Raw genomic sequence first — 12250 nt, forward strand, 5'->3', positions numbered from 1 at the left:
GTAGCAGCCACTTTTTGCTCCACTCCTGCAGCTTGGTGATGTTTTAATTCTTTTTAATACTTTTTCTATGGTCAATAAATTACCTGACTAATTATGCCTTTTTTCCCATTCTTTTCCCTTGGCACTGACCTGTGGTGTAGGCTGCAGCGAGGAGGTCGGGGTACACGGGACTCCAACACACGTCAGACACAATGAAGGCACGGGAACGGTCATGGTGGAACTTCCAAAGGGGCAGCAGGGAACCCTCAAGATACCTGAACTCGTCACTGCCATCCTCCCAGTACTTGAAATCTGAATAAGGAGAATAAAGATGAGGTAAATTTACACTACACGCTGCATTCTCCTGCTAAGAAAAGAGGAGTTGCCCAAGCTGAAGTGTGGATGAATGAATATAATGCTTTGAAACTTGACTTGTAACTTAGTACTTGAAATTTGTAACAGTGAACTGGCAGAAATGGGAACCAGAGAAACTCGTGACTTAAAAGTATGTGCTGAAAATCTATAATGGTGTACTTAACTTCCAAACAGCTTGCTCTTAAACAATGTCCCCTTCCTGGAGTAGTCACTGATTGGCTAATGTTACTGATGTTGTTTAAGATAGAAATGACAACATAAGTCACGAAAATAAACAAATATGTGGATAGAGTTTGGAGCTTGAGTCAACATTACTACGGAACAGAGAGAGAGAGTGAGGAAGGGAACAAGGGAGAAGTAATTGCAGGTGAGTGAATTGAAGAACTCTCTCTGTCTCTCTCTCTCTCTCACACACACACACACTTACACACACGCAGAGTCACAGTCACACTCACATACACACAGTCACACACACCTTGAGCTATGTCATCGTAAGTGTTCTGGCTGACCATCCTCTCCACCACCCTCGCCGCCCAGAGGAGCCCCGGCAGGCGGAGATCAGGGCCCAGCTTCCCCGGGGGTGGCGGCGGTGTGGGCGGCTTCACTACTACAATGGGGTCCAGGGCCTGCAGAGGGGTAAGGGGTGGGTGGGGAGGGGTATTAACTGCTTCATCAATTCATTTACTCACATTCTTTATGCTTCACTTCTTATTCACTCATCTCTCCCTCACTGGTTTAGGTTTGGGTGCTCCTCGTTCCCTCTCCCTTTCCCTCTCCCTGTCTTTCTTCTCCATCTCCATCTCCAGCTCCAGTGTCTTGCGATAGTCAGCTTTGTATGCCTGGTAGATCTTGTAGAGGCCGACACAGCGGGAGAAGGTGGTGGAGGGTGGTGGCGAGGTCTGCACTCCCAGGCTCTGAAGGCGAGGACAAGGAGCTCAGGAAATGCTGGAGGGTGGAGGTGATACATAAAGCTGCATAGAGGACATTGTATTTAGAAGGGAAGTGAAGGGAGGAGGAGAGAGACAGAGTTAAGATGATGCAGTGAAGGGTGGATACATATATAAATACACATGATGGTAGATACAGTGCTTGAAGAGGCAGTGAAGGGAGGAGGAGAGAGACAGAGTTAGGACAGGGCATGATATTTAACTCGGTAGCAGCGAGGATCATGTTTCTTAATGGTCCCTCTAAGCGAGAAAAATGAGAAAAAATCACCCCTCACACAAACCATTTCATAATATATATCAAAGCATTTGTGATTAGATTATGTATCATCTATTTTGGGGGGTTTATATCATGGCACAAATTTGGCCAGTCGCTGCTACACGGTAAAGCCACAAATTTGGCCGGTCACTGCTACCGGGTTAAAGGCGCAGTGAAGGATGAACATAATAAAGACTCATGATGGTAGATACAGTGCTTGAAGAGGCAGTGAAAGGAGGATTTGAAGGATAAAAATACATACAGGGAAACATGGTGCGCAGGGGGACAGTGAAGGGAAGATGGGAGAGGCATCACTATTATTCCTTGCTCTTGGTGTAATTTGCTTTTGTGTGGTTATAGTTTTCATGCAGCACCAGTCACCATGTTCCAACTCCTGTTCACCATCATCACTTCAAACTTACAATAGCATAGAAGCCAAGTATCAAGGTGCCTCTCCTCCCGAAATTGACCTCTCTTTGGACCACTCTTCTTAACTCTCTCATAGGGGCAGTGATTAGTGGGCATTTCTTCTCACTATTATCTTATTTTCCCCTTGAGCTGCTTCCTTTACTGCTAAAAAAAAAACTTCCTATGTAAAGACACTCATTTAAGATATTGAACATAGGCAATGAAGCATTTCTGAGCTCATTTGTCCTCCTCACGAAACAAATAGGAAGAAAAGGATCGATTGCCTCACAATACATGACCGAACAAGACCCGAGGCACTTACCCGTTTGGAGACTCTAGTGGTCTGGGAGACGCGCTCACTAAAGTTGAAGGGGTTGGGCTGTGTGTCTGCCCTGGGACGGACCGAGTAGGTAACGTGTCTTGTCTCCCCCGGGCGAAACTCATGCACGTTCTCCTCCGCCTCTGAGTCTCCTGTGGATGAAGGACAACAGTTCATGACCATCCGAGGTGTGCCCTGTAGCTACCTCAACTCTCTGGTGTGATAAAATAGCCGTACCAGATGCCGTAGACCTTAATCACTAAGCCGCTGGACGCAGTGATGAAATCCTCGCACCAAATACCGTAGACTTTATGACACTAAGGCCCTGCTGGACGCATTTTTGATGAAACTGCCGCAGATTTTATAGCGATGTAGGTAAAATTGTATCCTTGCATACTTCCTAAACCTGGCACCGCACATGGTATCTAGATGAAGAGCTAAGAGGTGTGCAAAGCGGACTGGAAAGAAAAATGGAAGATAAGCTATAACACTAAGAGATACGAAGAGGTTATGGATTAGGAAACAGAAAAAAATAGTTAAGTATATTACGTGTAATGACGATTCTAGTGATTATAATAATTAGGAACAAGAAAAAATAGTTAAGTATATTACGTGTAATGACGATTCTAGTGATTATAATAATTAGGAACAAAGAAATGGACTTGGGTCGGTCATATTATGCGTAAAACTATTAACAGATGAGCAATGAAAGTAAAAGTCAGGTCAGAGATTAAATCGGCGCACACACTACGAGCTCCCTCCCTCCCTCGGCCACTCTTTCATCAGCTCCTACATCAGCGCGCCAGGACCCGTATTCTCAAACCTTTCGGCGCCCAATTACACATATTTTACAAGGCTTTCGCAGGCGTTTCGTGCATTTTTAGGGGTAGTTTAATGGCCCTGGTGGTTGTTTAACTCTTCTTCTGTACCATAAATGTGAAAAAATCCTCATGAAAACCCGATTAATCTCCATTTCGACCTTTGAAAATAGTTGATGTGCGAGGTGGAAGCGTCTGAGAATACCGCCCCAGATCTCGCTCCTCGCAAGCCTTCTCTGAACTAGTTTCGCAGGCTATTGGCTATATGCAGGGTATTAATTTTCTCAGCGGGTAATGGGATGGAGCAAATTAGCCTAGAAAAAAATAATTGGAGTGAAGTACGTGGAATTCAAATAGGGATAAAAAATAGTTAAGTAGCCGACGTTGGTTTATGAGTTGCTAATAACGGACATAATTAGTAACGAAGAGCTTGAAATACGGCCATCACACTACTGATTACACGACCCTCGCCCTCCTGTGCAGCACGTTCCGAGAAGCGCGAGGCAGAGCAATCACGTCTATCAAGTATCAAAGTGCCTCTCCTCCTGAAATTGACCTTTTTTTACCATTCTTCTTAACTCTCTCACAGGGGCAGTGATTAGTGGGCATTTCTTCTCACTATCATCTTTTTTCCCCCTTGAGCTGCTTCCTTTAATGCTAAATAAAAATAAAACTTCCTATGTAAAGACTTTGTTGGTCTGGGATACACACTCGTACATGAGGCAACGAACAAAATATCCAAAGCTCCACAGGCCAAAAGGTGAAATATCATACTTGGCTGCATATGAACAAGTCTCTCACACACCGGTGGGGCGCACCAGGCATGCAGCACCACGTGATAATCGGCAATTATGAGGGGCAAGGAAAATTAAATTGTAAACTCTAAAGGTCAGTCGTCACACTACGCGACTTCTTTCAAGCTCTTTGGGGAGCGAACGCCAAGCATGCAGCAGTGAGCGTGAGGCAGCGCCATCCCGTGACAATTACAGCGTCTAATCTCTTACAATTACGAGGACCTCAAGTCTCGACACGTGTCTCGCCATGCACGCACGGCGGAGAGCAGGTGTAGTGACCGGCAAGGCTTCACTCACGCGTTTGCATTGGGGTGCTCTGCTGTGCCTACGTGCGGGAATGATTGAAGTATTTATATTCTCGTGTACTGCGGTCTCTCAGTTGTTTGTATATTATGCCAACTGCTCTTCTGAACTTGCTAAGAGTATCAAGATAACTCTTTAAATAAACATGATTTTTAGGTTATTCTTCCGCCGTCTTCTTTTTTGTGGGGACATCGAGTTGGGGGCTTTTTGTTTTGTCCTTGGCCTGCTGTTTTTGCCGCTGTGTGAGAGGGAGGGGCGCACGCATGCATTCCTCAAACAATCGTTAATTTTTCTGGCCCCTGCTTTGACTGCCATGTTCCTCCCTCACGCAATGCTTATGTTGTCCGGCAGCCCCCGTCGGGTGATTTATCGCTCCTCACGACACTCAGCTCATTATATCTTGCATTCCTGCCAGTCATTGCCGCGTACATTCAACCTGTGATTTTATTTTCGTGCCTTGCTAGCCTCTGAACTCCCTCCCTATTCGCAACACTATCACCATCATCATCAGCCACTACTAGCCACTACAAGACAAAGACCTTTCCAAACGTTCTCCACCTCTTTGACTGACGTTAGTGTCCATCATCAAACTTCATCTCTCCACCTGGTTACTTGCCCGTCTTACCCAGGGCCGGTTCATCCATAAGGCGAAATATGAGCACACTTACGGCGCCATTAACAACGGATACGAGGGGAAAATTTCAGCCACATAGTTATAAAAATGTTGATTAATTATGTGTTCTGTACGTGTGAGAATAATAAGTAACTTCTGAAAATATGATTCCTTACAAATTACTTCGAGGAATTTCTAAGACCGTCAGTACATTGCTGTGTTCTTAAAAACCTTCGCTGCCTTACCTGGGGAATCGGGCGCCGGGGACGGGGGCTTCGGGGGCAGCGTGGGGAGCATCAGCAGCTTGGCCAGGGGCGCCTCACTCTTGTGCACGACGCGGGAGGGCAGCGTGAGAAGGTCCAGGAGCGGGTCCTCATCCTGTACCGCCTCGTAGCGCCCCGTCGTGAAGCTGTAGCGCACCTCGTCCTTCGAGCTCTTGTTGATTGTCGTCAGGCGGATCACCACGTCCGGCTCCCGCGTCCCCTGCTGGGAAGAACTGATTTGCACGCCACCATTCCCGCCAGCATGTACACCAACGTTGCCAGATTGTCGTACTCAGCCTCTTATATTTACCGACTTCCGATCCAAAAACTGCCTCGTGGACCCCAATAAGGAGATTCACTTATAATTATCGTTAAAATAGTTAATTCTGATGTTTCTGGGCAATAGTTAGGCGTCAGAAACCGGTAAATACTATACTCTGAGTACGACAATCTGGCAACGGTAATGTACACACACTTACGATAATCAGTAGGTACGTTATGCTGTATACGTTATGTTCTTGCCGATGTGGTAATTCTATACGTGGGCGTCTAGTTACTATGGGTCGTATTTTGAAACATTTCGTCGCCCAAGTTACCGTATTTGACAAGGCTTTTATAGGAGTTTGGGGCATTTTCAGGGGTAGTTTTATGATCCTGGTGGTAGCTTGACCCTTCTCCAGTAGCAAGAACCTAAAAAAACACTCATAAGAATCCAATTGATCTCCTCTTTAGCCTTTAGAAATAATTGATGTGAGAAGCGAAAATGTCTTACAATGCCAGCTTATAGGTCTTAATGCGGTTTTGTGTGGTCCATGACGTGTACATTGAGTGTCTAGTACAGTTTTTTTCTAATTATGTACTCCATATAAGATAAAATTCAACAGTCACCCAATTTGGCCAGATCATAGCATAGAAAAAAATATAATAGTGCTTGGAAACTGGATCCTTAATAAAAAGTAAAGTCCCACTGATAACGCATCCTTTCAGTTTTAGTCGCCGCCCACAGACTCATCGAAGGAACAGAGAGGAAGTACTCCACAGAAGCCTCGTCTCTGCTGGGCTTCCCGACGCCGAGCCTCTGCCGCCACCCTCACAGCCTTGGGGCGGGACGGACGGACACGCACATGAGACACTGAGGGCACTGCATAAGTTTTTTTTTAGGCGTGCTGGGAAACATGCGATCTCGACACACCGACAGAATGCGAAAAGAATACCACGAAACATAAACAAGAGTGAGATGTGAAATAAAAGACTACGACCACGAGAGAAAACCACACATCAACACGGGGAATAGAATGCACCAACGCACGAAGGAAATTATACTGAAACAGACGATTTGTTAAAGAAAGAAAATAAAACCACAGCGCAATGCAAAACAATTAAAAAAAAACATTAATCACATAAACGCAGCCAGTGAGATACACTAACCCACAAAGAAAAACAAATTGAAAGGCTGAAAAGATTAAAGATTCAGACCTAGAATACAAAAAAGACTTCAATCACATATCAACACAGTGAACAAGAGGAGGAGGAACCAATCAAGAACCACAACTGAGGAAAACCAGACTGAAGAAGGCCAAGGAAACAAGGAGGGAAAAAAAATGATTGAAAAGATGATTATTAAAGATTTACAGACCAAGACTACAAAAAGATAATAAAAAAATCACAAAACACAATAAACAGGAGGCACTAAGACCCACAGCTGAAGATAACTACATACTGGAAAAGGTTAACGAGGGAAGAGAAGGAAGATGAAGAAGCATAATGTCTAGCTTGTAAACATCCACGAATGCACTAAGCGAGTATGGTCCTTTAGAGCCAACATTATTTAAACGTTTCTTACACTACCACCGGGATGAGTAACACACATATACACCGTTCTGTCATGTCTTCATCTCAATCTCTAACGTCGCAATGAAGGATCTCAGTGACGCAAGAATCCTCCAACAATCCTTCGTCCTTCAGCGTCGCAGGATGTCGAACACTCCTGACCGCTGCTCTTGACCTTCCCGCCCTCCTAAACTCTGACCTTCTCCGTCTCATCACTTTTCCTCCTCTTCTTCTTCTTTGCCTCTTTGACCTTCCTTCCCCCAACCTCTGACCTTCTCTGGCTCCCACATTCAACGGCATTCTCGAAGGGGTATACAGGGCGCTTCCCTCCTCCTCCTCCTCCTACCCTTCCTATTCCCTCTCTTCTTTTTCCTCCTCCTCCTCCTCCGCCCACTCACGCCAGGCTGCCACACCCATCCACGCACACCCACCCACACCTCCACTCAATAATCATGCACCACTGGGCCGCTCAAAACACACGAGAAGAAAAAAATATAAAAAAAAGAATATGTGAAGAGCATGAGCCTGTGCCACTGTTTTTTTTTTTTTTTATCCGTTGTAGTCTCCATGTAAATAATAGTCCTTTGTTTTATGGTGTATATAACGTGTTTTCATATTACTGTCTTTTTTCTTCTTAATTCTTTTCCATTATTTTTTGGAGTTTCCGTAATGACACTCGCCCTCTCGATCCCTGACTTTTTTTTCCTTAACTCTATTCTCTTATTTTTTGCAGTCTCCATAATGACACTGTCCCCCACCGTTGCCAAATTATCGTACTCAGAGCATTGTATTTACCGATTTCTGACGCCTAACTATTGCCAAGAAGCATCAGGAGTTAACTACTTTAACGATATTTATAAGTGAATCTCCTTATTGGGGTCCACGAGACGGTTTTGGGGTCGGAAGTCGGTAAATATAAGAGGCTGAGTAAGACAATCTGGCAACGTTGCTGTCCCCCTCGAATATTTTTGGAACTGCTAAGTCCGATCTCTTTTCCTTGCATCGACCGCCTCTCGCACACGTTTCTTTACGTCTATTATCCTCATGCAACAAGTGCGGTTCCTGGTCCCGTCCTTTTAACTTCTTTTCCTCGTAGCCTTTTTATACCAGCGTTTTCTTAGTAACACCCGAAACTGACCTCTCTTCTGGCTCCTCGTTCTTTTTTTCTTTTCTTGGAGCAGCGTCTAGTGGGATTTTTTGTTGCTGTTTTTGTGTTTTGCCCTCAAGCTGCCTCCCTTGCTGTAGGAAAAAGCTGGCGTCACCGTCCTCGCCTGCTTGCCGCGCGGAGGACACACGCACACACGCACTCACCTGACTGTCCGTGTCGTCGCTGAAGAAGTCATCCCGGCGCCGTGAGCGGAACTTTGAGCCGAGACGAAGCAGCATCCTCGGGGCGGGCGCGCCAGCACCATCGCCACCGCCCATCGGGAACAGCGGCGGCCTCACCATCATGGAGACTTCGCAGGAGCCTCCACACCAAACGGGAATACACTCTCTCTCCCTCTCTACAGCTACACCATGAGAAGTGTAGCTGGGGCCTCAACACCACGCGGGGATGTAGTCTTTAGCTTGCCCTCTCCACGGCTATATCACCATGAGAGGCATTATAAGAGTTTTAGCGCCACCTCAACACCACACGGAAACATAGACTTCCTCGCCCTCTCTTTAGCTACACCACGCGGGGATATAGTCCTTCGCTCGCTCTCTCCACGGTTACCTCACCATTAGAGACATTACAAGAGTGTTAGTTCATATAATAAACTCTTCGAAGGCTTAGTCTGTCTATCTCACAAGGCTCTCGCAGAAGTTGTAGAGGTTTCCATGGGTGGCTTCACGACCCTGGTGGTAGTTTTGCAAGGCTTCCGCACTGTGAACGGGGAAAACACTCATGACAACCGTGGTAGCTCCTCTCTGGCATTATAAAACGTTCGTCACAAGAGCACCAAACGTTTGATAATATGAGTGTTAGCGCCACAAGAGTAGATACAACTTCTCTCACCCTCTTTCCAGTTATACAATCAGAAGAAGCGGCCTCAACAACACGCGAGATAATTGTCTTTCGCTCGCTACACTCCACGGGGTGATAGTCACAATTTACTAGCACGCCGTTGCACACACTGGTTGCAGGTGTACGTGCGGGAATCCACGCCGAGATTAGATTAGTACCGAAACAGAAGAGCGGGATGCGTGAGTGGTTTTATTGCCCTGCTGATAATAAAAGGGTCAAAGAGTTGGTCTGCCGTTGTTATGTCATGCATCACCTGGCCACCGGCGCCTCCCAGCTGATGGACGGCGGTGTTGAATGATCGGTGGCGGCGGAAGACCAGGAGAAAATAAAGTATGTGCTGGTCTAAACTGGAGCTCAGACAGGTGTGTGTGTGTGTGTGTGTGTGTGTGTGTGTGTGTGTGTGTGTGTGTGTGTGTGTGTGTGTGTGTGTGTGTGTTGGGTGTTTTGCGTTGTTGTTGTTGTTGTTGTTGTTGTTGTTGTTGTTTTGGCTTATTTACTGCACCCTATGGCGTCAGTCCGGTAACTTCAGTAAGAAAAAAACTATAAAAAATGAATTCACAGACAACATATCACACAAGGAGACAAAGCAGACGAGCCCAAAATCACAACAAAAACATTTAATAACTTTACTGAGCACGTGAAGACAAAAAAAAGAAAGAATAACAATATCACAGCGAGGTGACAGGTGTTCCCAAAGTCCCGCCAGTTATTAACATACAGGACCAACGATCAACACACAGCAAAGCAACACACACACACACAGGTGATACACAGGTGACGCGGAACAAAAAAAAAAATTACGTGAGAGGAAAAAAATCACATGAGCCTTAATAGAAAAAAAAAGAAAAAAAAAGAAAAAAATCTGTTTCATCTGAGAGAGAGAGAGAGAGAGAGAGAGAGAGAGAGAGAGAGAGAGAGAGAGAGAGAGAGAGAGAGAGAGAGAGAGAGAGAGAGAGAGAGAGAGAGAGAGAGAGAGATAAAGAAAAAAAAGTGAAAGGAAAAAATTATAGGAAGGAAGGTATGATAGATGGATGGATGGAAAGATGGAAGAGAGGAAGAGGGGGAGAAAAAACGAAGAAATAGAAAGAAAAATACGAAAAAAAACGAAGGAATAAAAAAAAAATTAAAAAAAAACATTCAATCAGATCGGAAAAGAAAAAAAAAAGATAGAAATGCGGAAACAAACAAAAATTAAGAGACACCAAGAAAATAAAAATACACAAAACAGCTACAAGAGGCGAAAGTGTGTGAACTAACTCAGTAAAACATATCGTGACGGGACCCAGCGAGGCGAACACATGGCACACGCGAACACTCGACATGCTGAGCTTAACCTGATGGGGCGGTGGACTGGCGGGGTGGGTAAGCGGATTAGAGGTGATTGTATACCTCGCCTCTAGTGGATAGTGAAGGCTTACAGAGGTGACAAGACGCGCGGTGAGGTAAGAACAGACATAGATTTTACAAGTAGAGTGAGTGACCCAAAAATAGCACAGGTGACACAAAGATGGCGGTGGTGGTGGTGGTGGTACGGGTTGATTGTTTTTATTACTGTTGTTTTTGTTGTTGTTTGCATGGTGGTAGTGCTTCTTTTTATTACTGTTATTATTCATCCTTTTCTTCTTCCTATTTTTTTATAGTAAAGGAAACAGCTCAAGGGCAGCAAAAAATAAGTGAGGAAACAAACTTACTAATAATTATACTAATCTTCCTCTTCCTCTTCCTCCTCCTCCCCCTCCTTCTCTTCTTTCCCCTCCTCCTTCTCCTCCTCTTTCATTTCTCCTTTTCCTTCTGCTTCTCCTCTTCGTTCTTGTATAATTTTTCTCCTCCTGGTTTTCTAAATTTTAAATATTTTTCCTCTTACTATTTCACTTCATTTTCCCCCTCCTCCTCCTCCTCCTCCTCCTCCTCCTCCTCCTCCTCCTCCTCCTCCTCCTCATGCAACAGACTAATACGACTCACGCCCACGCGATCAACACGGGGGGGTGGGGAGAGAGAGAGAGAGAGAGAGAGAGAGAGAGAGAGAGAGAGAGAGAGAGAGAGAGAGAGAGAGAGAGAGAGAGAGAGAGAGAGAGAGAGAGAGAGAGAGAGAGAGAGAATGGTAAATCGATAAAACCCAATCCCACCTCGCCCTCCTTCCCGCCAATTACCAACAGTCTGGCGACGACCCCCGAGGCGGCGCAGCAGGAGGCGGGGCATGGGAGATCACACCTTGCCTTACCTTACCTGCCTCCCTTGCCTTACCTTACCTGCCTTACCCACCTACCTGCCTTACCCACCTACCTTGCCTTACCTTACCTGCCTCCCTTGCCTTGTCTTACCTACCTTACCCACCTACCTTGCCTTACCTTACCTGCCTCCCTTGCCTTACCTGCCTTACCCACCTACCTTGCCTTGCCTTACCTGCCTCCCTTGCCTTACCTGCCTTACCCACCTACCTTCCAGCCTTACCTTACATTACCTACCATACCCACCTACCTACCTGCCTTACCTTACCAACCTTACCCACCTTCCTGCCTGCCTTACCTTACCTTACCTGCCATACCCACCTACCTGCCTGCCTTACCTTACCTTACGTACCTTACTCACTTACCTGCCTTACCCACCTACCTGCCTGCCTTACCTTACCTTACCTACCATACCCACCTACCTGCCTTACCCACCTACGCCTACCTGGACTTACCTTACCCGCCTCACCCACCTGCCTTACCCACCTACCTGCATCCCTTGCCTTACCTTACCTAACTTACCCACCTACTTGTCTATCTACCTTGTCTTATCCATTTGCCTGGAAAAATGGAAGAAAGAAAGAGAGGGAGAAAAAGGAAAAAGAAGAAAAATGAGTAAATATGTAAAAAAAAAATGTAGGAATAGAAAAGATGAAAAAAAACATTCCATAAGACTGAAAAAAATAAAAATGAAAATGCGAAAAAAAAAGAAAGATCAAGATGAAAAAAAAAAGAATACCCTGAAAAAATGGAAGGAAGGGAGGGAGAAAAAGAAAAGGAAGAAAAATGAGCTAAAAAATGCAAGCGAAAAAAAATAAAAAGAAACATTCCATCAGACTGAAAAAAAAAAATGCGAAAAAGATAAAGGAGAAAAAAAAGTTAAGAGGCTGTGTGACGTAGGTATCCTCCTCCTCCTCCTCCTCCTCCTCCTCCCCCTCTTCTTCCTCCTGCCTGCTTACGTGACTGCCTGCCCGTTTTACCCGCCGCTACCTACTTCTACTCTCATGCTTCTCCTACTTCTCCTGCTTGCTTCTACTTCTCCTGCTTGCTTTTACTCCCCCTTCCTTTCTTTGTTACTCTTTTATTATCTACTTCTCTTATGATAGTTT

General features: G+C 45.3%; 1 protein-coding gene across 6 annotated transcripts in view; it reads right to left on the reverse strand.

The window, feature by feature from the left end:
- The window catches only part of LOC127001528 (dynein axonemal intermediate chain 1-like), a 68357-nt gene that overhangs the window by 23283 nt on the left and 32824 nt on the right, over positions 1–12250 (reverse strand). For 5 of the 6 annotated variants that reach the window (XR_007755326.1, XR_007755324.1, XR_007755327.1 and 2 more), the window contains 5 exons: positions 5058–5298; positions 2288–2436; positions 1086–1268; positions 830–980; positions 130–291 (listed from right to left, as the gene is read on the reverse strand). Coding sequence is in view for 1 of the 6 variants with exons in the window: in XM_050866148.1 (XP_050722105.1) it covers positions 130–291; positions 830–980; positions 1086–1268; positions 2288–2436; positions 5058–5298 (886 nt within the window). In the remaining 5 variants the exon portion in view is untranslated. The remainder of the gene's footprint in view (positions 1–129; positions 292–829; positions 981–1085; positions 1269–2287; positions 2437–5057; positions 5299–12250) is intronic. The other variant, XR_007755325.1, reaches the window with a different exon arrangement.

Source organism: Eriocheir sinensis, chromosome 21 (genome assembly GCF_024679095.1).
Source record: "Eriocheir sinensis breed Jianghai 21 chromosome 21, ASM2467909v1, whole genome shotgun sequence".
In the NCBI taxonomy this organism is placed as follows: Eukaryota; Metazoa; Arthropoda; class Malacostraca; order Decapoda; family Varunidae; genus Eriocheir; species Eriocheir sinensis.